The 26,291-nt window shown below is 40.9% G+C and overlaps 1 protein-coding gene across 1 annotated transcript in view; it reads left to right on the plus strand.

The window, feature by feature from the left end:
* Pcsk2 (proprotein convertase subtilisin/kexin type 2) overlaps nt 1-26,291 on the plus strand; it is a 270,847-nt gene that overhangs the window by 161,459 nt on the left and 83,097 nt on the right. The window contains exon 5 of the mRNA XM_046438653.2: nt 1,698-1,735. Within this exon, the coding sequence (XP_046294609.1) occupies nt 1,698-1,735 (38 nt within the window). The remainder of the gene's footprint in view (nt 1-1,697; nt 1,736-26,291) is intronic.

Genomic DNA, 26,291 nt, shown 5'->3' on the forward strand with positions numbered 1-26,291 from the left:
CTAATTTCAACACAACATTGTAAAAACCAAGACTACATTACTCTACTGTTGTGAATGACAGAATGATAAGAAATGTAATATACTGTTTAACACAATCTAAAAATTCCAATGAGTTGTCTCTAATCCCAAGAACAGGCTTTGCAAGGTAAATAATGGCCCCATTTCAAAGATGAGAAAAGCAAGACCCAGAGAAAAAGATGGTGTCACTTAGCCGAAGCCACATCAGTATCACAGTGTCTGATCCTTGAATGGAACTTGAACTGTTGGCTGAAAGCTTATGCTCATCCCCAGCCTTAATTGGCTATCTTTGAACTCAGGTTCAGAACAAGGGTTGACAACTTTTAAAAATATTAGTCTTTACTTCTGCAAAGTTTGGGAGGTGAGTAGAAAGAGAGAGTACCCTGAGCATGGGTGGGAAGTGACCGGCTATACTCAGTGGCTCCCAGTCCAGAAATTATTTGTATAAACCAGAAGAAAACAAACCAAAATTCCTTTTAGAAATTCACATCCCAGTTCAAATTGTTTTGCAGGGCAAAGCTATAATGGCAGCACAGTCTTAGTATGCATGCAAAGAAAATGCCAACCATGGGAGGCACTTAATGGTACTTGCAGCTTATAAATATTGCATCCCACTATAGTTATTAAATGCACCAGCTGCTAGCACGCCCCATGCATTAGTTTTTTTAACTCCTACCTGTTCTCACCTCCAATTGTTAAAAAGGAAACGAACACAGAGAGATCAAGCAACTTGCCTAAATTTTTGCTTCCCGTATCCAAGTGGTTGGGAGTCCAACTCTAGTCCTGGGCTCCAAGTACCTACACTAGCAACCATTATTCTTGGTAGTCTCTGGAACCTGTCCAGTTTCCCAGAAAGCTGGATGCAGTGTGACTGCTGCAAAGATTGCATGACTCTGCAGACACAAATACGAGCATTTCAATTGTCCTTGGTGTTCTACGGTGATGTCTAAGGTCTAGCAGTCCGATGGAACTCAGCAGTGCTCATAGACATAATTCTAGCCTTGGAATGACTTGTGGGCAAGAAGACAGGCCCGTATTCAAGAGAAAGTGCAAGACTCCTGCTGAGAGAATTGAAGCCTTCAGCTTCCTGAAAAGCCACATTCTGTAGAGACAGGCATTAGGTCCCAGCCGGGAACACCTCGCTGGAAATCATTTGCGCTTTCCTAATGGCTTTTCTCCCTGAGCCGCGTTCCTCTTCTTATTTCCATGCCTGAGTATGCTCTCCTAATCCATTGCTGTCCGTGCCCTGTTAAATAATCATTACTTTTCCTCCCCAGGGCCAGTCGCATTTCAGGAGAAATGCCAGTTTGTGCTTTAGAAATGTCAGGATTTCTACAGATCTCTTTTAGATCACTGCTTTGGTGAGCCATCCATCTCACAGTCACTAAGCCCTTTAGTCCTGACATTTATTCAGAAGTGTTATCCTTGGGCCCCAGGCTCTAATTGGCTTCACTCCTCTGAAGTGTGTCTGAGAAGAGCTGCCTCTCCACTGAGCAGTGCAGCCTGCCCTCACCCAGATGGAAAAGGCAAGGCTGGGGGCTTGGGACAGGTGCTCACTCCACCACCGGATATGGCAAGTCTCCTGGTGCCAGCCCCAAAGGAGGACACTGGCTTGAGCAGCTCTTGTGAGGATACATAGCAGGTATTAACCTTTGGTTCCTGTGTTGTTCTTTTTGCAGGAATTGACTACCTCCACCCAGACCTGGCCTCCAACTATGTGAGTACAACCTGACTTTGGTGGGGGAAATGTGTGCTTTTAAGTGTTCCGGTACCTCTGGTTATTAGGAACACATGGATGCGCATGCACAGGCGCTTGCACGAATGAACACATGCATGCACACACACAGGAACATGCACACATGCACTCAGACATGCATGCATGCATGCACACAGAAACACACATACTCTAACATGCATGCACACGTGTGCACACACACACACACACACACACACACTAGAATAGCTCATCTTGTTAGAGCCACAGCTCAAGCCAAAGGCAAACAACAAGACGTGGGGACCGGCAGCAGGCAAACACAGTGGCTATGTGAGGAAAAAAGAAAGAAACCTGCAGTTTGACAGAACAGAATGCCAACAAAATAGGTACAGGGAGGGTGGCAGAAGAGAGAGAGTTGGCAAGGCTTGAATCAACTCTGGCTGACAACACTGGATTGAAGGTGGAAATGAGCCATCTGGGTGCTTGCTGGACAGAAATGAAGGCAAAATGCCAAAAACTGCAGCAACTCACATTACAGCCACCACTTCATGGAAGCGAGAATGCTAATCTTTCTTTGATTCTTTGTATTGCTCATGATCACTTCACACCCATAATGTTCCCCACGGCATTGAGCATCCCGAGAACTGTTAACAGAGAACCACATGAATGGGCTTAAGAACGAGAAAGGATGGTTAAAAAGGAAAAGTGTTTGGGAGGTCAACATTCTGGGTCCTTTGCCCTAGAAGGTGTGTGCATCTACATCGCAAATAAAAAAAAATGGGGCTTTTCATGTGTTTGGTGCTCTGGGCTTCAGGAACAGGGCAACAGTGTGTTTGTATTGACTGCATGTCTTTATAAATCTGGAAGCATCCAAATTGAGCACAGCATCTTTTGTTGTTGTTGTCGTTGTTCTTTTTAGATATACATGACAGTAGAGTGTATTTTGATATATTATACATACATGGAGTATAACTTATTCTAATCAGGATACCATTCTTGTGGTTGTACATGATGTGGAGTTTCACTGGTCATGTATTCATATATGAACATAGAAAAGTAATGTCCAATTCATTCTACTCTCTTTCCTAATCCCATCCGCACTCTCTTCCCTTTATTTCCCTATGTCTAAACCAATGAACTTCTATTTCCCCCCAACACACACACACCTTATTGTGTTTTCTCATCTGCATATCAGAAGGAACATTCAGCCTTTGGTTTTTTGAGATTGGCTTATTTCATTTAGCATGATAGTCTCCAGTTCCATCCATTTACTGACAAATTTCATAATTTCATTCTTCTTTATGGCTGAGTAATATTTCATTGTGTATATATACCACATTTTCTTTGGATGTTTATTTAATTAATGTATTTATACATGATGCTAAGAATATAACCCAGTGTCTCACACATGCCAGGCAAGCATTCTACCACTGAAGCACAACCCCAGCCCTATATAACATTTTCTTTATCCATTCATTCATCTTTTGAAGGGCACCTAGGTTGGTTCCATTGCTTAGCTATTATGAAATGACCTGCTATAAACATTGATGTGGCCACATGGCTATAATATGCTGATTTTAAGTCCTTTGGGTATAGACTGAGGAGTGTGATAGCTGGGTCAAATGGTGTTTGCATTCCAACTTTTCTGAGGACTCTCCATACTGCTTTCCACAGTGCTTGCACCAATTTGCAGTCCCACCAGCAATGTATGAGTGTGCCTTTTTCCCCACATCCTCACCAACATTTACTGTTATTTTTAATTCTTAATAATAGCATCTTTTTTAAAATTAAGTTAAACGTGAAATCAGTTGGCACAGTTCAGCCAATATGGTCCTGGAGAGGAATGGCAGAAGTTAAACCAAAACTATATTCTACTCCTTTAGAAAAGATGATAATAAGCCGGCTGTGAGTGGCAGAGTCTGCCCCAGTGGTCCTGTGGGTAGCACCTTCCCCCCCTCCACCTCCACATGGCTCCCTGCCCCACTGCTATAACACAAGGAGCATGGAGTACAGCTGATAGTCTGTTTGCTCACTTTCTTAAAGAAATTGCCTCAGTGCCATCCTTCTTTGCCTCCTCCTAATCTTGGCTGACCTTTCAATTCCTCCCTCCTTTCTCTGCATTCCCCACGACTGCAGGGCTCTAGAGATGTCTGAAGGAGGTTTGAGAAAAGCGTATGTTTCACTTTTTCCAAGGCTCTGATATGCCATCTCACAGAGAGAGGGCAGGGATACTGACCTGCAGGGCCAGACAGTCCAGCCAGGGAGTGCTGCCCTTCGCTCTCAGAAACATTGGTATTTCCCAAGATTCTCTCCATCTCCAGGCTTCAGCATCTCCCAGACCAGCTATCTAAGGTTCCACTCGCTTTCCCAAACCAGCATTGCTCTGGAGGACCCAAGGCTGTGTGGCTTGCCATCAGGCTGAAAAGCTGATGGTGCATAACCTCCCTACTGCACATTCAGTCCAGTCCCATGAAGGCCAAGACCACTGTGACTGACCTCCACACCATCTCCTCTGCACCCCAGCCCAGGCATTTCTTGGCAGCCTGCTCCCAACTCCAGTTGAAAAAGGGATACTAATTTACAAGGGGAAAAAATCCTCCCGGGTCCTGATAAGCTATATGTGCTCTGGTAGTAGACAGTATGATTCATCTATCAAAACCCACAACAGAAATTGGGAAGGGAAACAAAATCTCAGAAACATACCTGGAGAAATCTATGGATTCTTGAGTGCTACCTCTTTTTTTTCCATTTCTTTTCTAAAAGCAATCTTTCTAGTTAAAAAACAATCATTCCTATATGTATATTTTAATGAAATTGGACTCTTAATGCATATATAGTGTTATCCCATCTATTTGATATGTCTTGAACATTCTTATACTATTAATATTTGTGAAAACATGACTTTTAGGGCTACGTAATACTATGTCACGCCATAGTTACTTAAGCATTTTGATCCCCAATTATTGGACAACTAGGGAGTTTCCAATGGGCATCTCTCTCTCTGAGGGAGCATGACAGAGGCATGGAAGAGGGACTCCATATTCTGTTAAGGAGAGCCAAAGAAACTAGAAAAGTTTATTCTGGGGGAAAAAAACTTAAGAGACGTGTTATATATGTTTTAAATATTTTAGATTCTCCTGTGGAATGAGGCATCCAACTTGTTCAGACATTTCTCCCAAGAAAAATGGCCACCAATGGGTGGTCAACTGCAAAAGGGAGATGTTGATTCAGTTAAAGCAAGAACTGTCTAGTGGTTAAGGTTAATAAGCAAATGGAAGGAATTCTCTGGAAATGTTCAACAGGAAGGTTGATGGGCATTGGCTGGGTTGTTGAAGAGATGTTGAAGATGTTGTTGAGGAGACAATGTCTATACCAACCTTAATCTACATGATATCCCATAATTGAATAGACAATGTGATTTCTGCATAAATATATGCATCTGGAAAATTTCCATCCGTAGCAGGTCTGAGCTTTCAACATTCCTCAAACAGGAAGCGTGTCTAGGCAGCACACATGGCTGTGAACATTTCTGTCTCCTTGGTACCAGTGATAAAGCCGAATATCCAAATACCTCATTCTTAATTCCTCAGCAGAGAGACCAAACTGAGTGGCTTTCACCAGTCACGGTGTCTCTCGTGCCCCGTACAGAGTTGTGATTGAAGCAACTAACCACATTTATCTTCTTTATTTTTAATTAAAAATTTTACACTAACATTAACAGAACGAGAACAGCAGTGGAGCAAACCTGCCCAGGAGAGCAATGAAACCAGCAGACGATGATGGGCTCGAAAATTGTGTGAGCGAAGAATTCACAGGCGGCGTCACACCTTGTTAAGTGGCTTAATGGCTTGGATGTGATGAGCTAGCCTGGTGCCCTTCTAGGGAAAGGTACTTTGGGGAAGTCATTGTTTGGGTTTCCCTGGAAGCAGACCCTGAGATGAGGGTTTGAGTAGAAGTAGTTAATTTGGAAGAGATCCTAGGGAACAGAGGTAGAGAAGTGGGGAAAGAGAGAAAGGAAGATACTCCATAAACAACGCTTCATCAGACAAGTTATCACTGTGGGCAGCGAAAACTTAAACCCACCAGGGAAATCTGGGAGACAGTGTAGAGTATGTGTGCCAGAGTGATTCCATCTGGCATGGGATGGCTGGAGGAGCTCAGGGTTTTGCACACCAACTCCATCAGCCGTTGGTTGAGGGCATAACATAGCACCTACTACTTCCTCTTGCAAAGGGGGACACAGCAACCTCTGCCCCAGAGGGATCACTTGGGCCATCTCTTAAAGGTGATAATAAGCAGAAATGTTTTCTGCTGGGAAAAAGGAAACGCCTTCTTGTTACTTCTTTTTGCAATAAGAAATGAAAATTCTACCCAAGGCTCTTCAGGAAAATTTCTTCATAATCAAACCAGGCACAATATTTCCCAAAGCAGAATTATTTTCAAATGCTTGTTACTCTGTATATTAAAAGAGAGGGATCAGTGTGCTGGTAGTTCAGTGTTCTTTCCATTAAACTGAGAATTAAAATACTTTGAAAACTGCAAATCAATATATGAATGTAAGTCGTTAGTGTTAATTTAATTCAACAAATCCACATTAAGCCTGTTGAGTGTTAGGAGAGGATAATAACCGCCACTTGTATTATGACCCTATTGCTCTGTGATTGAATTTGATCTGAGGGATCCAGTCTCGCTGGTAAATGTTCACCATTCCAAATAATTAAAATTCTCCTTTTTCCACTCCAATAGTAATATGAAATGAATCTTGCCCAAGAGACTATTTTAGACCAAGTCAAAATCAGAGTCTCCTTTACCCATCTTCTCTACGCCAAGAGTACGTATAGATTCTGTAGCTCAGTACATCACTATGTTGAGCCCGCCGTATGCAAGGCTTAGAGGAAGAGAGATCAATAAGACGTAGGCTGTGTTCCAGAGGACACTGCAGGTCAGTAAGGACACAAGTGTGTGAGACATGTCTTACAGGTGAGGGGAAGGCAGACAAGGAAGTTGTTCATCTCTTGAGTCGGTGGCTCCTTGTCCAGTGATGATTGCAGGCTTGTATTCAGGAAAACTGGTCCAAGCCGAGGGGTTCTGCTGAGTCTCTTGAAGAAGGCACTTCTTCAAGAATATGTGGAGTGGGGCTGAAAGGCAGCTTTCACAGCATGGGAGTGGTGAGGCAGAGCATATCCAGCTTTGTTTCAAAGCCCTGCTTTGCTATGGCTGGTGGATCTATAAAACCCAAGGAGAGTCTTCATTGTATTGGGGTTTTTCAGAGGGGAGGATCAAGAGATGGGAATTTGAAGGCAAGTAGAGTCAGCTCTCAGAATCCCTGGGTTTCTATTGAACATGTACAGACATTTTTTGTCATTATTAATAAATAATACAGTATAACAATTATATATGTAGTATTTACATTGTATTAGGTATTGTAAGTAATTTAAAGTACATGGGAGGATATGTCTAGGTTATATGCAACTACTATGCCATTTTATATAGGGACTTGAGCTTCTGTGGATTGGGGTATTTTGGAGAATTTAGGTGTTCTGGAAGCAATCCCACATGGATAGCTGGGGACAACTGTACCTCATTTGGGAGGAGATCCCAGGAAGCCCAAGAAAGGGAGAGGGAAGTGATAACAAAGAAGAGGGCAGACAAGGAAGTCTTGTTATCAAGCAGATTGCCACTGAGGGCCATCAGTGCTTAATTTCACTAAGAATTCTATAAGTGGTATAGACAGAGCCAGTCTGCCTCAGTTACCCACCAATTCCTGTCAATCACTGTTTGAAACTTCCACAGAGCAGACTTGAAGTGGGAGGAAAGAGAGATTAATTTCTGGCTCTTCTGGCCTAACCTATAATCAAGCAGAAGAGTGTGCAGCAGACAGAGAAAGTTCAAAGGGCTGCATTGGCTGATATTTGGAAATTGGCCATCAAGCAAGGGTGGGGTTCTGACAATGTGACCGTGGAAACTGAGTCAAACCCAACAGTGACTTACAAATCCTTACCTCCTAGTTGTGCAACTTCAGGCTCAAGAGATGAATAATTTCCTTGTCTGCCTCTTTGAATTTTCATTTTCTCATTTATAAAATGGGCAAAATAAAAGTCTGGTCAGGTTTGATGGTATTGGCAGTTATTTTGAGATAACGTATATCAGGCCTAGCATTTAATAGCTGCTCAATAAACATTGGTTTCCTTCTCTTAAGGGCTGAGATTATAACTCTGCAGAATTTCAGGTTATCTTCATGGAGAAGCAGCAGAAGCATCCCTCAAGAAACCAGTGCAATTGCTCAGTGTAAATCCTACTGAGCTCAGATTATCAAAAGAATTTTTTAAAGACAGATAAATCAAACTCAGTATAATATTGTGAGGATAGGAAAGTTAAGACCGGAGTGGAGGATAACAGGATAAATCTCAAAGGCCTTGGGAAATAGCATCTAAGCAACGAGAAGATAAAGGGAGAAAGAAGACCCATTGCTCATGGCCAGGGATATGATAAGGAAGGATGCCCCCAAAGAAACAGAAATTCCTAATCCATGTCTCCTTTTCTGTCATGGATTTTGGAATAAAAGGATATTTGTGGGAAAACAGAGGGGAGAGTATTTGCAGGGCTCAGTTGGGCATCTCTGGGCCCTAAATAAATCATTACTGTGGTTCTGTAAGCCAACTTGGGTGGCAGTGTTCAGGCTGTGGATGCTAGGGCAGCTCTTCACACGTCTTTCACGGTCCTGTTGGGTCCAGTGGGCATGGTCTTCCAATGGTGATGACAGAGATGTAAAGGACATGGAGCAATAATGCACAAGGTCACTTAAGACCTAGGCTCTGAACTGGCACACTGACACTTCCTCATGACTATACACTATGATTTTTTTCCTATATATGAATACCTACAATAAAGTTTAATCTTTAAATTAGGCACAGTAAGAGTTTAACAACAATAATTAATAATGAAATACAACAATTATAAAAAAAATTCTATAATAAAAGTCACAATGTGACCACTCTCTTAAAATATGGTACTGTACTCACTCTACTTGTGATGATATGAGGTGACATAATGCCTACGTGGTGAGATGGAATGAAATGAATGATATAACCAGTGTGGATGCAGCATTAGGTTACTATGTAAGAGTTGCTTAAACACAAGCACTGCAATATTATGACAGTTAATAAGATAACATAGATGGCTAATAAGTGACTAATAGGCAGGTAGCATATATAGTGTGGATACATTGGACACATGGGTGATTCCCGTCCTGGATGGAATGAAGCAGAACGGTGCCAATTTCCATCATACTACTCACAGTAGTACATAATTCATGAATTGTATATTTCTAGAATTTTTCTATTGAATGTTTTTGGAGTGCAGTTGATTCTGGGTAACAGAAAACATGGAAGTAAAACCACTGATGGAGGATTATGTATTCTGTTACCCTAAACAAATCATAAGGCTCAATCCACTGTCAATAGTTAAGAAACGTACTTCACCCCTTTCTAGGGAAGTTTTACAAAACCTCATGGCAGAAACTGTAGGTCTAGGGAAGGATGTGCAGCTGGAGTCAATGTAATCTTCCACATTTGCTGAAATCAAAAATTTATGGAAATTTTCAAGAAAGAGCACATTAATCTGGGCAGCTTCTCAGCACAGGATCTTGGAGCTTCCCAGAGGGTGATCCATTTCTAAGCTAAAAGATGGAGACCCTCTTGCAAAAAGCAGACCCTCTCCTTGTCACCAGGGTTGGAGCTTTTGTCCTCCTTTGTGACGCTTAAATACCAGAAGGTATGATTTCCTGGGCATAACACTAATGAAATACATAGAGGACCAGGAACCCTAACGGAGGTCCCATGAATATAGGAGAGAATATGATTCTTAAAGCAGGTGATTCGCATATACATATTTTTGTATAATATCTCGAACTGTGGAAATATCATTAGGTTCCCAGATAGTAGTGGAAAAATTCAACTCTTTGGATGTTAAAAATCTGTGACATTATTAACACTCCAGGCCTGTTATTTTGCCAATAGAAGTGGTTGTAAAAGAAAAAAAAAAAAAGTAAGCCTATCCCTAAGGACTTTCACTCTTGCATTCATTTGATGGGTCCTGACAGGTGACTGTCTCTGAAGAGGGAGCCTGTGGAGAGCTCCGAAGGGCTGCCAGCACTGACCCCTAAGGAAGTGCTCTTCGCTCAGCAGCAGTGCGCAGACTGGAGCTCCAGGTGGCAGGTGGCCGCCATGATAAAAGGGTAATGCTGGAGATGGGCACAGTTCTCAGCCCTGGATGACTCAAATGCCATGAAGTATTGATCACATATGTTGCTCCAGGCTTTTAGATCTATTAATATTTAAATAAGCACATTAATATTGCATATGAAATTGGGGCTTAAATAACCTTTGTATCTTATTGAAGAGAAAGGGTGACCTTTTTCATTGCACTTGTGAATGTTAACTAGAAAATAGTACACTTTATCACCAGGAAGCCAGACTGGGATACTGAGGATAAGAACTTTCTAAAATTATTTTGATAGACTATTGACTATCACCTGATTCAACCCAGTCCATTTTTACAGGGACATACTTTGACATAAAAGCAGGAAAAAATAAAAGCTTGTTTGATGAAATGGTGTTCCTTGTTTGGACCTAGAGTTACAGCTACAGTTAAAAACAGAAAAAAAAATCTGATCAATCGATTTTTCCAAATTGTTCGATTGCAATTGAAACAATTGAACCTGTCAACACTTAAGGAACCCATAGTGTTTGCCTACAGTTCAAAAGATGCAGTATGAGGGGCCAGTATTGTAAAACATGAAAAATTCAGTGCCTGAACTCAGGGAGTTCACATGTACATATATAATTATGGTATAAAGTGCTCAGTACTATCTTGGAAATAAAACACTGTTCACTCGAGAATGCAACAAAATGAACAAGAAAACCAGCCCTAAAATTAGAAAAGGAAAGATATTTAAATGCATTTAAAGAACTACTAGTTCATGTATTTAAAAAATTTTTAAAAAACAGGAAAAAAACTCACTTAAGAAAATGAAAATTAAAAAAAAAAAAGCTTACCCCCCAAAATAAAGAAAAAACGAACTACTAGTAACTTGTCACATTAGAGATGAATTTGTTTTCTTGGTGGATAAAGCAAAGGAATTTATCAAGAAGATTGATCAATATGATACTGCACAAGTAGGTGTTTGGATTTTCATCAGGAGATTTGCTTCTAGCAAAAGACCAAGACTAAAAGCAACCTACAAAAATCATTTCCTTACCCCAGATTCTCTACAGGTCTTTTGACAGATTCTCATCTCTTGTGATTTTAAAACCAGGGTAATGTCGTTCAATTATTTTGCTTATGAGAAAATTAACTGGAGTCCTCATGCCTCAAAAAGAAAAAGAAATTTAAAAAAATACATAAATAACTAAATTCTGGTTGGAGGGTTGGATGGAAGGAAGGAAAGAAAGAAGGCTGCTATTAAAACTATTAGGATTGGGGCTGGGTGGCGGCTCAGTGGTAGAGCGCTTGCATGCATAAGTGAGGCACTGGGTTCGATTCTCAGCACCGCATATAAATAAATAAAATAAAGGTCCATTAACAACTAAAAAATAAAAATAAAACTTAGGATTCTGTTCAGCTTAAAATCAAATACACCTGTTTGGGGAAAGTGTAGCAATACTTACATGATAAGCCATAAGAAAGTCATTGATAAAAATATAAAAATATTTAATGATCATTTTCCTCCACTGCCATTGTTTCTTCCTGCTCCCTCACATGCAGTGCAGTCACTGAATTTCCAAAACACAAAACATTTCACTGATTTTTTTTCTCTTTGGGTTTCTACCTCAGAGAACCAAAAACCATGAGATGACCAAACCTGGCTTGAGACAGACCTTACAAATTATTAATTCACCCCCAACTCCTTGGTGCAGCTGTAATGAAAAATGCTGCCTCTAGTGAGATGACATCATTTTTACTTTTTTCTTTCTCCTTATTTCCTAAATATACTTCCTTAAAACCACAGGTCTTGGTGTCTAAGGTGAGCCTGCCCAGATTCCTGAACCCATGTGACCCATCCAGAAAGACAATGGGACCAATCCGCAGCAAAGCAGTGGCCATCTCTAAGGGTTGCCCATGTCTTGTTACCAAACAATGGAGATCAAGAGGGTGTATCCGGTAGTGTCCAGTCCAAGTGTGGTCATTGCCAGGACAAACATGGATGTGACGGAGTCCAAAGGTCTGGCTCATCATCTTTGTTCAACTTTCTGAAGTGGTAACAAAGACCAAGAAGCAATGTCCAGCCCTCAATTACAGAAAATCAACCCTGAGGTGTGGAGTCTTCTAATCTAAGACATGCATTTGCCGTTGTGTAGATGGATCATAAGTTGACAGCCTTCATTTCAACTAGGTCCCATTCTTCACTTTTAAAAGTCTCAATCATTTTTCCCTCAAGATAAAGTCTCTGATAGGCAGAGTTCTGAAAGGGCCCCCCAAATTCCCACCTCCTGATGTAAACCCTGTATAATTCCCCCACCAGTGTGTGGGCAGGACCTGTAAATGTGGTGTGATATCACTACCATGACTAGGTGGCATTATATGGAAAAGTTAAAAGGGTTGTTTCAAATAAAATAACGGTTCCTAGTCAGTTGCATTTAAGCTATCAAAGAGATTCTTCTTGGTGGGCCTGAACTAATTAGGTGAATGCTTTGAAAAAGAATCTGCAAGTCAGAGAAGGAAGAAGTCCCAAAGACTTTAAGCAGTAGAGACTCACCTGTTGGCTTTAAAGAGACCCTGCCATGATGTGAAGAGGGCCAACTTGAACATTATATCCAGAGTTATTTTGCCAAAAGAAGTGAAGTAAGAGAAATTATAGCCTTCTAGGAGCATCAATCTCACACTCAAGTCACTGAATTCTGACAATGACCAGTGAACTTGAAAAGAACTGTGAACCTTAGATGAAATCTCAGCCCTAGCTAACAGCTTGATTTTAGCCAGATGGGATCCTGAGCAAAGAATCCAGTTAACCTGTGTCTAGAAACTCTGAGGAAACAAATGTGTGGGTTTTTTTAAAAAAAAAAAAAAAAACACTATGTTTGGGGTGATTTGCTATAAGAAATAAATATCACCTTCTTAGATACAGTAGACATTTGAACCTAAACTGAGCAACTTGCTTTTTCTCTGAATTAAACAAAATAGACCAATCTTCTGTTTTTATGGTTTTTTCTATATGCTTGCTTTTATCTAAAAAATATGTGTACTTCTTACTTATTACCATAGAGGGCTCCTTCAAAAATAAAAAATTCTGCTCTAAAAACAGGTCAGAAAATTAAGTGTGAGAGTTAAGGGCCAGGCCCCCTAAATTCAAACCTCATCCCAACTATTCCTGACTATGTGAACCAGAGCAAATTAACTTCCCTGTGCCTCAATTTCCTCATCTGTAAAATGTCTTAACAATAATACCGACTGTTTGAATCAGATTCACGTTACTACAATGAAATACCCAGGGCAACTAATACTTCTGAGCAAGCTCACCTTAGACACCAAGACCTGTGGCTTTAAGGAAGTATATTTAGGAAATAAGGAGAAACAAAAAAGTAAAAATGATGTCATCTCACTAGGGGCAGCATTTTTCATTATAGCTGCAGCAAAGAGTTGGTGATGAATTAACATTATAAAGAAGAAAAGTTTATATAGTTCACAGTTTTGAAGTTTGAAAGCGTCCAGACCCCAATGTTCATGCTTCACCCTCCTCCTGCCTCAAGGACTCATAAAAAACTCACAGAACAAATTATGAAAATGAAATTAAAAGATCAATTAGTGTGTTATTCTAAGTTTTTATATTTTCTTCCCACTTTCCTTTTAGTAAAATGAATGCCAAAGTTCACAAGCAATAGCCTTCCTGTGGTTTGCTACTTAATTCAACTCTAAGCCAGGTCCCAGATACAGATGAACACAAGCACTTAACCCATTGCCTGTTCGAAGAATTCTGCTTTAGTCCTGAAGTTCACCTTATAAATATATTCTGCTTGGGCACAGGCTCACAGACCCATAGAAGGCACGACATTTGTGCTCCCTCATTTTTATAAAATTCAAGTAGGTGTACACACACACACACACACACACACACACACATACACACAAACATACCAGAGATAGAGTGAGAATTTTTGTGAAAGAAATTAGATTGCTTATTATTAATAATAATTATCAAGGATGGATCTCCTGGAAGCAGACGGAGATGAGAATTCTTAAAACAGTGGTTTTACTGGGTGAGAACTCTCCAGAAGAAGGAAGGAAGAGAGGCAGGATGTGAGGACATGGGTGTGGGTTCGGTTGGAGCCAAGCCCAGGTTTCATCCCACAGGGGACTTCAGGGCACGAGTCACGTTACAAAGCAGATTCTTTCTAAAGAAGGGAAGCAGGCTTTTGAATCCCTGTGTCAGTCAGTGGCTAACTTCAGCTGCCCTTGCAGAAGTGCTCGTGTGTAACCTCCCAGGATTGGCGACTCTCGTGTATCTAAAGATGATGTCCAAGAGAAGGAGAGAGCTACGAGGTTCTAGCAGCCAGCATTCCCAGAGCTGCTGTCTGGGTATGCTAGCCGAGAGAGGGGGGTCTGGCAAATACCTACATGTGCCGCACCTGTGCCTTGCCTCTCTGTCCTCTTGACTAAGGACATGCCCTGGCCTTATTACTCTCCATATCCTCAATGTTTAGCACATGAGTTGAAATACAACAGATTGTGCAATGACTGTTTGTTAAATGAATGAATGAAATCAAGAGACAGGTTGAGAAAACACAGAGGGGTAAATAACCCTCCAGCGTCCCCTGCAGGACTTTGCCTGAAATGACAGCTTGGCAGCTTGGCGTGGCTTCCTCCCCTGCTCTGTCCTGCCTAGAGACTCCTTTATTGGTTTTTGCCCAGAGCACATCCTTAATAAATCACTTGCCTGCAAGCCTTCATTGAGGGGTGGCTCCTGAGAATCCTGACCTTGTTACATTTGAGCAGTCTGGAGTTTGGACAAAGCAAAATTTTCCATTCTACCTGGCCAAAGCCGAGAGAATCTCTGACGTAGAAATGAGATTAGCGTCTCCACCATGGTAACCCTGCTGGCTCTCAACCTACGGGAAATTATTTTTCACAAAGAAAGGACCCTTAATTACTAACCGATAATTAAAACCTGAAGCCAAGAACAGGAAGCCAAGGCTAGGCTCTTGGCAACGTTCTTTAACATCATACCGGGTACGATGGCAAGGCCTTCACTTTCAGGGTGGCACGCACAGAACCTCTCCACAATGAGTGCTGTGCTAGGCAGAAGAATAAGATGCATTACAGTGTGTGGGAGATGTTTTCATTAAGCTATGGAAAGAGAAGTCTATGTTTTATAGCTCCAACGCTGCCAATTTTTTAAATAAGGGGTTTAGTGTAAATCTAAGCTCTTCAGAGTGCATTAGTTCAAGGACTCCCGTTGAATCACCTGGAGGAAAACAAAACACATTGTTTGAGCTGAGAAGAAGTTTCCCCGTCTATAAAACGAGGGTGATTTTTTTTTCCCAAAAGGATTCTGACTATCTTCAGAATCAAAGGGGTAGAATGATTATTCATATTGCTGAAATGAACACTGGGTCTTTCTTGGTCTATCGATAATTATAAATTGGACTCTCCAGAACGTTAAAGGTATTGAAACTACTCTGGTTCAGATACTAGGCCACCCTCTCTTCTCTTCTGCACCACACCCCACAAACATTCACACACATATCCTCTGCCACAGTCTGGCTGGGCACAAATGCCGCAGTCTGGCTGGGCACACAATCACGAGCCACCACACAGCTTGTAGATTCAAACAGCAACTCTTTATTCCCGAACTCACACCAGCCGTCTACAATCACGTTCTGGCGAAATCCACGTTCTCTGCCCAAATTCACCTCCACTGGCTTCTATCTCCCAAAGAATACTGTCTGAATCCCGTGAGAACTCAAGGGGAACTCAGGCAGCAGGATACGCCCTATTCCCAGCAGGAATAATCTTAAACCTTAAACCTGGAACCTAAACCGGGAACGCCCTAAACCCAATTATCTTAAACCGGGAACACCCTAATCTGCCTTGGTCCTTGAGCAAGGTCACCTACATTCAATGTCACTGCAACATGGGGTATGCTGGCAAGGAAATTGTCATACCTACTTGGCTAATGGCTCCCAGCAATCCTCTCTCTAACTTGCAGAGAATTGTTATGGCTTGGATCTGAAATGTCCCCAAAATCTCACGTGTTTAAGGCTTGGTCCCCAATGCAGTAATGTCCAGAGGTAGAACTTTGGGGAAGGGCTTGGCTCATAAGGACTCTAAACTCTTCAGTGTATTAATCTATTTGATGGATTAATAATTTGAACCTGCTACGGGGAGGAGATGGAAACTGTCGGCAGGTGAAGCTGAGGTTGGGTGAAGTAGTCCCCATGGGGACCATTTCTTGTCCCAAGCTTCTCTTTCTCCCTCTCTCTGCCTACTAGCTGCCATGAGGTGAGCAGCTTTCCTCCACCATCCCTTCCCCCATGATGTCCTGCTTCACCTCGGGCCAAGAGCAATGGAGCCAGCTGGCCATGAACTGGAACCTCTGAAACTATCAACCAAAATATAAACTTTTTTTCCCTTTAAGTTGTTTTATGTCAGGTATTTTGGTCACAGTGACGAAAATCTGACTAATACAACAGTGTTCCAAAAGACTTAATGAGAAGGAGACAGTCCGTGTGCAGGTGCCTGTGTGATGACCAGATCGACACTGAGTCATTTGATACAGTCACTACCTTATTGGGATTCTTACCAAGCACCTTCAAACAAATAATGTATTCTCTGTGCTTAAAATCATAGCCAAGGTTCATAAACACCTTAATTAATCACTCTCAAGTCGTCACAATTCTCCTATGCTACAAAACAGTTTTGTTGGGGTGGTTTGATTTGTTGCTTACTTGTGTTCGCTCACAAATCCAAGACAATTGATTGTGCTTAACAGAGTGTGAGACCCCTGTTTGGTTTCCTGCCTCTTCTTCCTGCTTTGGTGTTGATATTTTGGCCCCTGCTGCCCGATCCCTTTTATCTCCATAGACTTCTTCTGAACAGCACGACTATTGGAATCCAGTGTTGGTTGTTTAGTGTGCTCCTAGGTTTGTGTTCTATATGCATTATCAGATTTAATCTGCATATCAAACCAATGAAGTGGGCACTTTCTTATCTACCTCCCACAGATAAGAAACTAAAGATCAGAGAGGTGAATGACTTGCCCTAGCTCACACAGCCAGTGAGAAAAAATGTGTACTTTGCCATCTCTCACACTGACTTCATTCAACCTGACCCCCTCCAGTTTCCCCATCTCAACAAATGCCACTGTCAAGGACACAATTTCCTAAACACTTACACCATCCTTGTCTCCTTCTGCCTCCTCTTTCTCCTCAACCAGGGAGTCTGCTAGCTCAGGTCTAGCACATGTCTGCTTCTCTGTTCCCACCATCAGCATCCTGGACCAAGACAACATGGCTTCCTGGACCCCACAAAACCTTCATGCTTTACTCTTACCCTTCCCCAGCATCCCCCCCCCAAAAAAAAAAACAGCCAGAAAGGTCCTTACAAAGAAAAAAATAGAAAAGATCACGTCATTCTCCTGTTTAAACCCATGGGGTAGGTCCTCTTGCCCATTTTGGTGTGCGTGTCCCTCCCTATTGGGATGTCAGCCCCAAGAGGATGAGGATCCTTGGCAGAGCATGATGACTCGAGGAGAGTAGTGACCAGTAAGTGTGTGTCAGGTGGCTGGTAAGTGAATCCTTTCCTCCTCACTTTTTCTTCTGCCTTTACCTTCCATTGCTTCGCTTTCCCTTCACATAGCCTGTCTCTCTGCCTTGACAATGTTCCTCCTTTGGTTCTGCTCATAATAGAAATGTGTATTTATACCTCAGTAAACACCAGAATTTCACTATGAAAGAAGAGCTGTAGGTCAGTGCTGAAAGAAGGATCAAGGCTTGCCGGGAGAAAATGCCCGTTTATTGAAGAACAGCTCTGCATATTTATAGAGCCAGGGGTGGTTTAAGAGTTAGCATGTGGTGCTTTTTGATTGGTGGGTAAGGATCAGGTGAGCCAGCAGGGCTAGTCTGATTGGTGGTTAAGGATCAGGTGAGCCAGCAGGGCTAGTCTGATTGGTTGGTAAGGATCATGTGAGCCAGCAGGGCTCACCATTGGACGGCTCTTCTTCAGGGATGGGGAAGTTAGTCTTTGGATCCGGGTTGACTCCCAACAAGTGCCACCCAGAAGAAGACCAACTCGGGAAATGAACGCTCTTTAGTGCTTCCTGGAGCCTGGGGAGAACCCGTATCTTTTTTCATAGCCACAAGCCAAGAAGATAATCCCTTGATACGAGATGGCCTAGCCCATCCCAGGAAAACAGAAGGAACTAGAGAAAGAAGTGGAAATGATTTTCTTGAGGCTTTTAACTCATTTGTTATGCAATGTACAATAACCGATTCCTCAAAGCAAGAACCCTTTAGTTAGATTTGTGTCACTGTGACCAATAAACCTGACAAGAACAACATAGAGGAGGAAAAGTTTACTTTGGTTTATGGTTATCTCAGTCTATAGATGGCCAACTCCATATCTCTGGGCCCAAGTAAGGCAGAACTTCATGGCAGAAGGGCCCAGTGGAGGAAAGCAGCTCAGGACATGGCAATCTGGAAGCAGAGAGATATCTACTCATCAGGGACAAAATATATAGACCCCAAAGTCATGCCTCCCATGTCTATTTTCTCTAGCCACACTTTACCTGCCTAAAGTGACTGCCCAATTAATCTACATCTGAGGATGAATGCACTGGTAGGTTAAGGTTCTCATAATCTAATCATTTCACCTCTAAGCTTTCTTGCATTGTCTTACACATGAGTCTTTGGGAGACACATCATACTTAAATTTTAATTATTATTAAACCATAATAATGCATTTCAAACTGAAAAATGAACCTCGGTTTCTGAATACTAGCTATAAGTATCCAAAAGATTTTGAAAGCTAAAAGGAAAATATATAAATGGCTGTATTCTTAGATGATAAACTCTGCCTATCCATTATTCCACGAAAGGAAAGAAATTCCCAAAATATGGGAGCTCTATTCACAGGACTTCATAAAGAAGCATGGCATCCATGTCATCATGATTAATATTAAACTCAAGGCACCCTATTTACAAATCATTCCAAGGGAAAACAAACCTGCTTTGGAAACAATGCTTATAATTATAATCATGGATGCTACCAGTTCCTCTCAGGGAGATGCTTAAAATATCAATTTAAATGCAAATGAATTTTTATCATTCCAAATTAGACTCATCCCATTGTGTTGAAATTAATATAGAAAATAATATTGAACACCAAATTGCAAGTAATTAATATTGGAACAATGAAAACTATACACTCTCATTTCAATATTTGGGGAAGAAGGTCTTTTCTCTGTGCATGCCATTGTGGATCATGAGTAGTAAGCGGATACAATATCCTCAATGCTTGGCAAGACCAATGTACAGGACTGATGTGACAATAATATGAGGGGGAAGACAAGTGGTAATGATACTTCTTAGGACCCCACAAGCTATTTTTTTTGGGGGGGGGGTCAAAGGAAAAGCATACTAAACTATATTAAGGACTGGGGGCAAAGCTCAGTGATAGAGGGCTTGCCTAGTATGCATTACCCTTAGGTTCTGTCCCCAGGACTGCAAAAAAAGAAAACCTATGTTTAAATGACTATGTTTTATTTTTAAATATGTTATTTGACAAATACTAAAAAGTGGTAAGGACAGCCTTAAAAATTAAAGTATCCCTTTTAAACATAAAAACTAAAAGGACCTTTCTCTCCTCTGTAATCTAATCTTGGGGTTGGCAAACTACAGCCCACAGGCTGGCCACCTCTTTTCTGTAAATAAAGTTTTATTGGAAGGCAGTTTGTTTGCTTCTTATCGGTGGCTGCTTCCTTGCCATAATGACAAATTGTGAAAGAGACCAAGGGGCCTGCAAAGCTTAAAAGTTTCACTGTTTAACCCTTTAAGAAAAAGTCAGCTGAAATCTGTTCATCTTAACCCGTTGAGCATCAAGACGTAGGAAACAGGTTCTGTTAGAGACACGTCCAGAGAGCCTCAGTGCAGGGCCGGTTGCTCCTGCACCACTTTCCAGCTGTGAGGCCTCTGGTAAGATGCTAGACGCCTCAGGACCACAGCATCCTCATTCATAAGCTAAGAAAACTGGCCTCTTATCTGGGGAAACTCTAAGATCTTAGGAAACTCTCCTCCCTTCCAATAAAATCACTGATTAAGAAACAAAAGCTGAATTGGTTTTGGAAGGAAATGAAATTGTCAAGTACTTTGAATCCACTTAATTTGCTTTTGAGAATGACAGACAGTCAGTCACTGTTATGCTCCTTTTTTACACATGACCCTCCATACATTAATCACTGCAGCTGAGTGGTTTCCGAGGGTTTTGCATTCATTTATATCCTAGTTTACAGTCCCCGAGAAGCTGACACTGAGAAATGGATTCAGAGAGCAGCAGTTGATTTTGGATTTGGTCCCAGGAAGCACAGGTAGGGGAGTAGGGAGTAAAACAGGGAAGAGAGTCAGTACAGGGTGCATGGCAAGTGAGTCCCCAATGGGCACCTGAGATCCAGTTCTGCAGGGCTACCCTGGGATACAGGTTAGAATGCATGAGGGAAAAGATTTGGGAGTGTTTAGACACCAACTCCCATCAGTCATTGATCAAGGACTAATACCAAAGGAAAGGGGAAGAAGGCCCTGTCCTGGGGGCTGCCATGATTATGAGCAGATGGGTCCCCAGAGATAGAGATGAACTGCAGACACAAGGAAATGAAGTCAGTATGTGTAGAAAGGGGTGATGGATGGGGCATCCAACAACATCTGCTACGCTTACAAAATCAGAGGTCTCTAAACATTTTAATCACACATCATACTATAGAAATTCAGCATCCTCTCCCAATGTATGCAGAGTTAGTTATTCATTCACACAGTACATTAATTGCTATCAAAATGATGGACTGTGTACATTATAAAGTACGTCCAAGGAAGACAGTTCTAAAGGATAAAATAAAAAATAAGTATTTAAAAAGTTACAATGCACACCTGTGTTCATAGAAGACCTATTCACAATAGCCAAGGTGTAGAATCACTCCAAGGGTTTGTCAAGCGGTAAATAGATAAGCAAAATGTGGTATCTCGTGTGATGGAGTATTATTCAGCCTTAAAAAATAAAAAGAATCCTGACACATGTTAGAGCATATATGAACCTTGAGGACATTATGCCAAGAGAAATAAGTCAATCACAAAAAGGCAAACACTGTACGATCAACTTATATGAGGCATCTAGAGCAATCGAATTCATAGAGACAGAAAGGGTGGTGGTTACCAGGGGCTGGAGTGAGGGAGAAAATAAGGAAGAGTTGTTTAATGGGTGTAGAGTTTCAGTTTGGCAAGATGAAAATTTTCTGGAGATTTTTTTCAAGTACAGTAATGTACTTAACACAATGCAATTGTATGCTTAAAAATAGCTAAGAGGGCAATGCATTTTACCACAACTAAAATAAATATATTTTTATTTCAAGCTAAAAATAAGCTATAATATTTTTTCCCATGCCACAATGGATCATAGTTTTCACTAAGGAGCCACTGTGTGGCCCTGTTTGGGTGGAATTAGTAAGACATTCTGCACTAAGAGAATTCTCAGCTAGATAGTAAGAGAAACCTTACTATCTAGCTGAGAATTCTCTTAGAATCTTAGTAAGGAGAGAGACAACAGTTCAATAGAAATGGCACTAATAAGAATCATGCAAACAGGTGGACCTGGGTCCAATCCTGCCTCTAGTATTTCAGTACTCTGATTTGAAACAAGTTAATCAATGTCTCTGAGTTGCACATTCCCAAAATACAAAAAAAAAAAGGAGAGTAATATATTTTCATTTGTTAATTCAACAACAATTTGTTGAGTGTTACTTTATACCAGGAACTGTATTAGTTACATATTGCTGTGAACAAATCATCCCCAAAATTTAACAGCATAAAAGGAAACTTTTTTTTTTAATCTCACACAGTTCTATCAGTCAGGAATTCAGGAGCAGCTTGGTTGGGTGTCTCAGGGTTTCTAGTGATGCTGAGTCAAGATGTTGGCCAAGACTGCTATCAGCAGAAACTTCAACTGGGGCTGGGGGATCCACTTCTAAAAAGGTTCTCATGGTGGCAGTTGTTGGTTGGAGGACTCTATTCCTTCTCATGTGTGGTTCTTCATGAACTGTTTGAATGTCTTCATAACATGACAGTGTTCCTCCCCAGAGTGAGTGATCCAAGACAAGGGACAAGATGGAAGTCACAATGTCTTTTATGTTCTAACCTTAGACGTCACACCCTGCCATTCTGCAATAATCTATTGGTTATAAGGGTCCGTTTGACCATATGCAAGGTCATAAATGCCAGGACCAGCTTGGATCCAGAGACATAGAGTGATGAACAAAGCAAGCTTAGTTTCTACCCTCAATGACCTCAAGCATCTGGAAGGTAAAATAGACTCAATAGAAATAATTACAGATATGATTATGTACTTATAACTGCAGTTATTTGCTATAATCATATTTTAATTACACATCAGACCATATAAAAATTCAGCATTCTCTCCCCATGTATGCAGAGTTATTCATTCACACATTGTATTAACTGCTATCAAACTGATGGTCTATGTACATTATAAAACATGTCCAAGGAAGACAATTCTAAAGGATAAGAAAAAATAAGCATTTAAAAATTTACAATGTAGGACTGGGGTTGTGGATCAGTGATAGAATGCTTGCTTGGCACACGTTGGTCACTGGATTCAATCCTCGGCACCACATAAAAATAAAATAAAGATATTGTGTCCACCTTCAGCTAAAAATTATTTTTTAAAAAGTTAAAATGCACACCTGTGTTCATAGAAGACCAGTTCACAATAGCCAAGGTGTAGAACCATCCCAAAGGTTTGTCAACAGGTAAATGGATAAGCAAAATGTGGTATCTCCTGTGATGGAGTATTATTCAGCCTTTAAAAAAGAAAGAGAATCCTGTCACATACTAGAGTATGGATGAACTCAGTATTGACTGAGTGCTATGAATGTGTTTCAGATGGGAAACTTCATCTGGGCTGCTAGGTGGAGGAATGCTCCCCTGGGGAAAAGTTCCCCTACACTGATGCATTAGGATAAGGAGGAGTGAGAGCCAGGTATATGGCAGCAAAAGGTCTTGAGGCAGGAATATGCTTAGTTATTTCAGTGATCTGAGAAAGTCTGGTGTGTGTGTGTGTGTGTGTGTGTGTGTGTGTGTGTGTGTTGGGAGAAGAGAGAAATATATCTAGGAAGAAAATGTCATGAGATGACACTAGAGAAGTAGAAAAAGAATCGGTTGTGTAGGAGTGTGAGCCATAAGAATTTGCAACTTCATCCAAAGATCAAAAGGATTTGATCCTTTTATGTGGATTTGAAGGAAATGGGAGATAATGTGCCTAGATTTGGCATTTTTCAAAGACCTTTCTGCTACGGAGATGGACTGGGGGTGGGCAAGAATGAAAACAGGGAGAACATACAGGGGGGCTTTTCTGGGAGAAAGTTCATTTGCAAAAGAACAGTTATAGCTTAAAAAGAGAGAGAGAAAATATAAAGTACCTCAAGTTTAGGAGACACTTCCCTCTTTCAGGGGGAGAAAAAAACTCAGAAGCACTTAAGATGATATCTACAACACAGGTATCTCCAAAAAGAGCAGATTGAACACTGTCAAATAGCACAGACCTCATTAGACACCTGGTAAGACCAGGCACTAGGGCCCTGAAAGGGGTCTTGTCAATGAGAAATACAGATGCAGAATCATCATAGAGACATACACCTCCCTCCACCATCAGCAGGAACTCAGACCAACCCACGGAGAGCTCTGAATAGCATTTATGATGCTTAATCAGAAAGCACAGAGTACTGATCCGGAAATTAATTGGATGCCCAGATTTTTTTATATATCATGGAGAGTTAGATATTACAAAGATTTTGTCAGGAATATATTTAGTAACAGTATCATTGATGTTCAGTCCCAAGCAGAGACCCATATCTACTTTGGGGCTCATTATATCCTGAGTGACAATGGGTGCTTAGTAAATCACTTTTGATTATTATGATCAACCAAGCTGCTCGAAGCGTCTTTAATAGCTAATGAGGAATTGTACTAGAGATGAGGTTTTTCTAAATGTGAAATCAAATCAGGATTCTTATGACCCACTGTGCATTTATTTATTAAATCATTTTCTCTCAATTTGCTTCTTTAACTTAATATACCTTTTTTAAAGTTAACTGTATGTCACTACTATAACTGAAAATCTCACTTGCCAAAATAGATACCCATACCTATGACCCTGCATACAAAGCCCATGGTAGGCTCAGCATGCCCTGAGAAATGTTGGACCTGGATGTGCAAATAGCAAAAGATCTCAGAAGGAATAGCAAGAGCCATCAGTTCACACAGGTGTGATATGGAGATATGTGGTATATGATAACATAGGATATACATGATATAGGGGATATGCCCACACGTATTGATACAGGGAAAGAATGCAGAAAGAAAGGGAGATCTATCAAGTGAAAAACAAGTATTAACTGAACCTGAAGAAAAATGCTCTTTGGTATTTGGAAAAGTCTTGAATATATTTATGGTCAGGTTTGGAGCTTTCTTAGATTTTGAAGCTCCAGAGACTACCAGCTAAAAGTCTTCTGGATCCAGCTGGTGGGGAAAGAACCAGGACCTGTTTTTCTTTGGTGACTGGAATGGGGAAAGCCTCAGTACAGTGTGTGCTGTGGCCTACCCTCTAGAGGCAAATATCTACAGACAGGCTGAGGTTGGGTTTTTGTGAGGGCAAAACCTACCAGCCACCTCATGGATTGCTAGCGAGAATGTCCAGTTCAGCAAGCCTCTTGGGGAAAGGTTTGGCAGTTTCTTACCAAATCAAACACACACTTAGCATACAACCAGAAATCCCACACCCAAGCATGTGCTTGGAAGAAATGAAAACCTATGTTCATAAAAACACATTTACACGGGCAGCTCTATGCATATTAGCAAAAACTGGAAGTCATTCCTATGCCCAGCAATAAGTATATGGGTAAATAAAATTGTGATTTGTTCATATAATGGAATACTATTCCACAACAAAAGGAAAACACTACTAACAAATACAAGAAAATAGGCAAATCCCAAGACTTTGCATTAGTTAAAAGCCATCACAGAAGAGTACCCACATGCTTTCTTCCATTCACAGGGAGTTCTAAAACAGGCAGAATTAAGACATAGTGATAGAGATCAGAGCAGCGGTTTCCTGAGACAGGTGGAGGTGAACGGAGAAGGGCAGTATGTAGTGAGCTAACTCTTCAAGGTGATGAAAATGTTCTGTATCTTGGTTGGTGTGATGTTTGCATAGGTGCATAGACTTCCAAAATGTATCAAGTTGCACATTTAAAATCACATCTTTTACTATACCTAAATCATACCTAAATAAAAATGCAATTAAAAAAAAACCATTAGCAAAAGAAAACCAATTTACAAAGTGGTCACTACTGAAGATGCCCTGGGAACGTAGGAAGAATGAGAGTGACATCAGCTCATGTCCTGGAGACTTAAGCTTTTCAATTTGCCCACCTCCCTCCCCAGGTTATCAGAAGCATAAAAGAGATAAGAGAAGTCAAGACGCTTGGAAACTCTCCTGGCACTGTACAGGCTGCAAGGGTCTTGTTTAAGCCTGGTTACCAGATTCTTAGAAAAGCGTCATTCTTCTTTTTTTATATTTGCATTTTTAATATAGAAGCAACACTTGTTCAACTTGAAAAGATTCAAACATTACAGAAGTATAGATAAAATAAAAACTGCAATTTCCCTTCTCTCTCCTCTCCTTTTTTTCCTCCTCTATAAATCCCACTCACTTTCCAATTTTGGCAATGTGGCAATTCTACGTGGGTCCTTCCAGATTTTTTTCTTCCAAAACTGAAACGATACAATACATCTTATTGTGCAACCTGTTCCTTTATTTAACAACATATTCTCTCCCACAGGATGGACACACTATAATTTATTTAACCAAGCCTCTAATGATTGACATCTTGGTTCTCCCCCAAAGTTTTGCTATTATAAACCACAGGATGAATATATTTTCTTGAATATAGATCTCTGAATCCTTATGTGACTATATCCCTTTAGAATAAATTCCTAGAAGCGAAATATCTGGGCCAAGGCGTACATGCAATTTTAATTTTGATAAACCTTAAAATATTATTCGCTGGATAATTCAGTCTTCCCAGGAGCAGCTTTCTCATTTTGATCTCAAAAAGAGGGAAAAATAAAGTGAAAAGAATGTCCCAATATTCAGATTGTCCAACATCCTTGGAAAGCAGAGTTGGAGCTGAAGCCAAAATGTCCCTGATTTTACTGCTGACTTGAAATTTCCATAGTGAGGAAATAAAACACATGATTTAAAAAAAAAAAAAAACTCTTGAGCAATG

This window comes from Marmota monax, unplaced genomic scaffold (genome assembly GCF_021218885.2).
Source record: "Marmota monax isolate L192 unplaced genomic scaffold, Marmota_monax_Labrador192_F-V1.1 WCK01_AAM20220418_F8-fsc00005, whole genome shotgun sequence".
NCBI classification, from domain to species: domain Eukaryota; kingdom Metazoa; phylum Chordata; class Mammalia; order Rodentia; family Sciuridae; genus Marmota; species Marmota monax.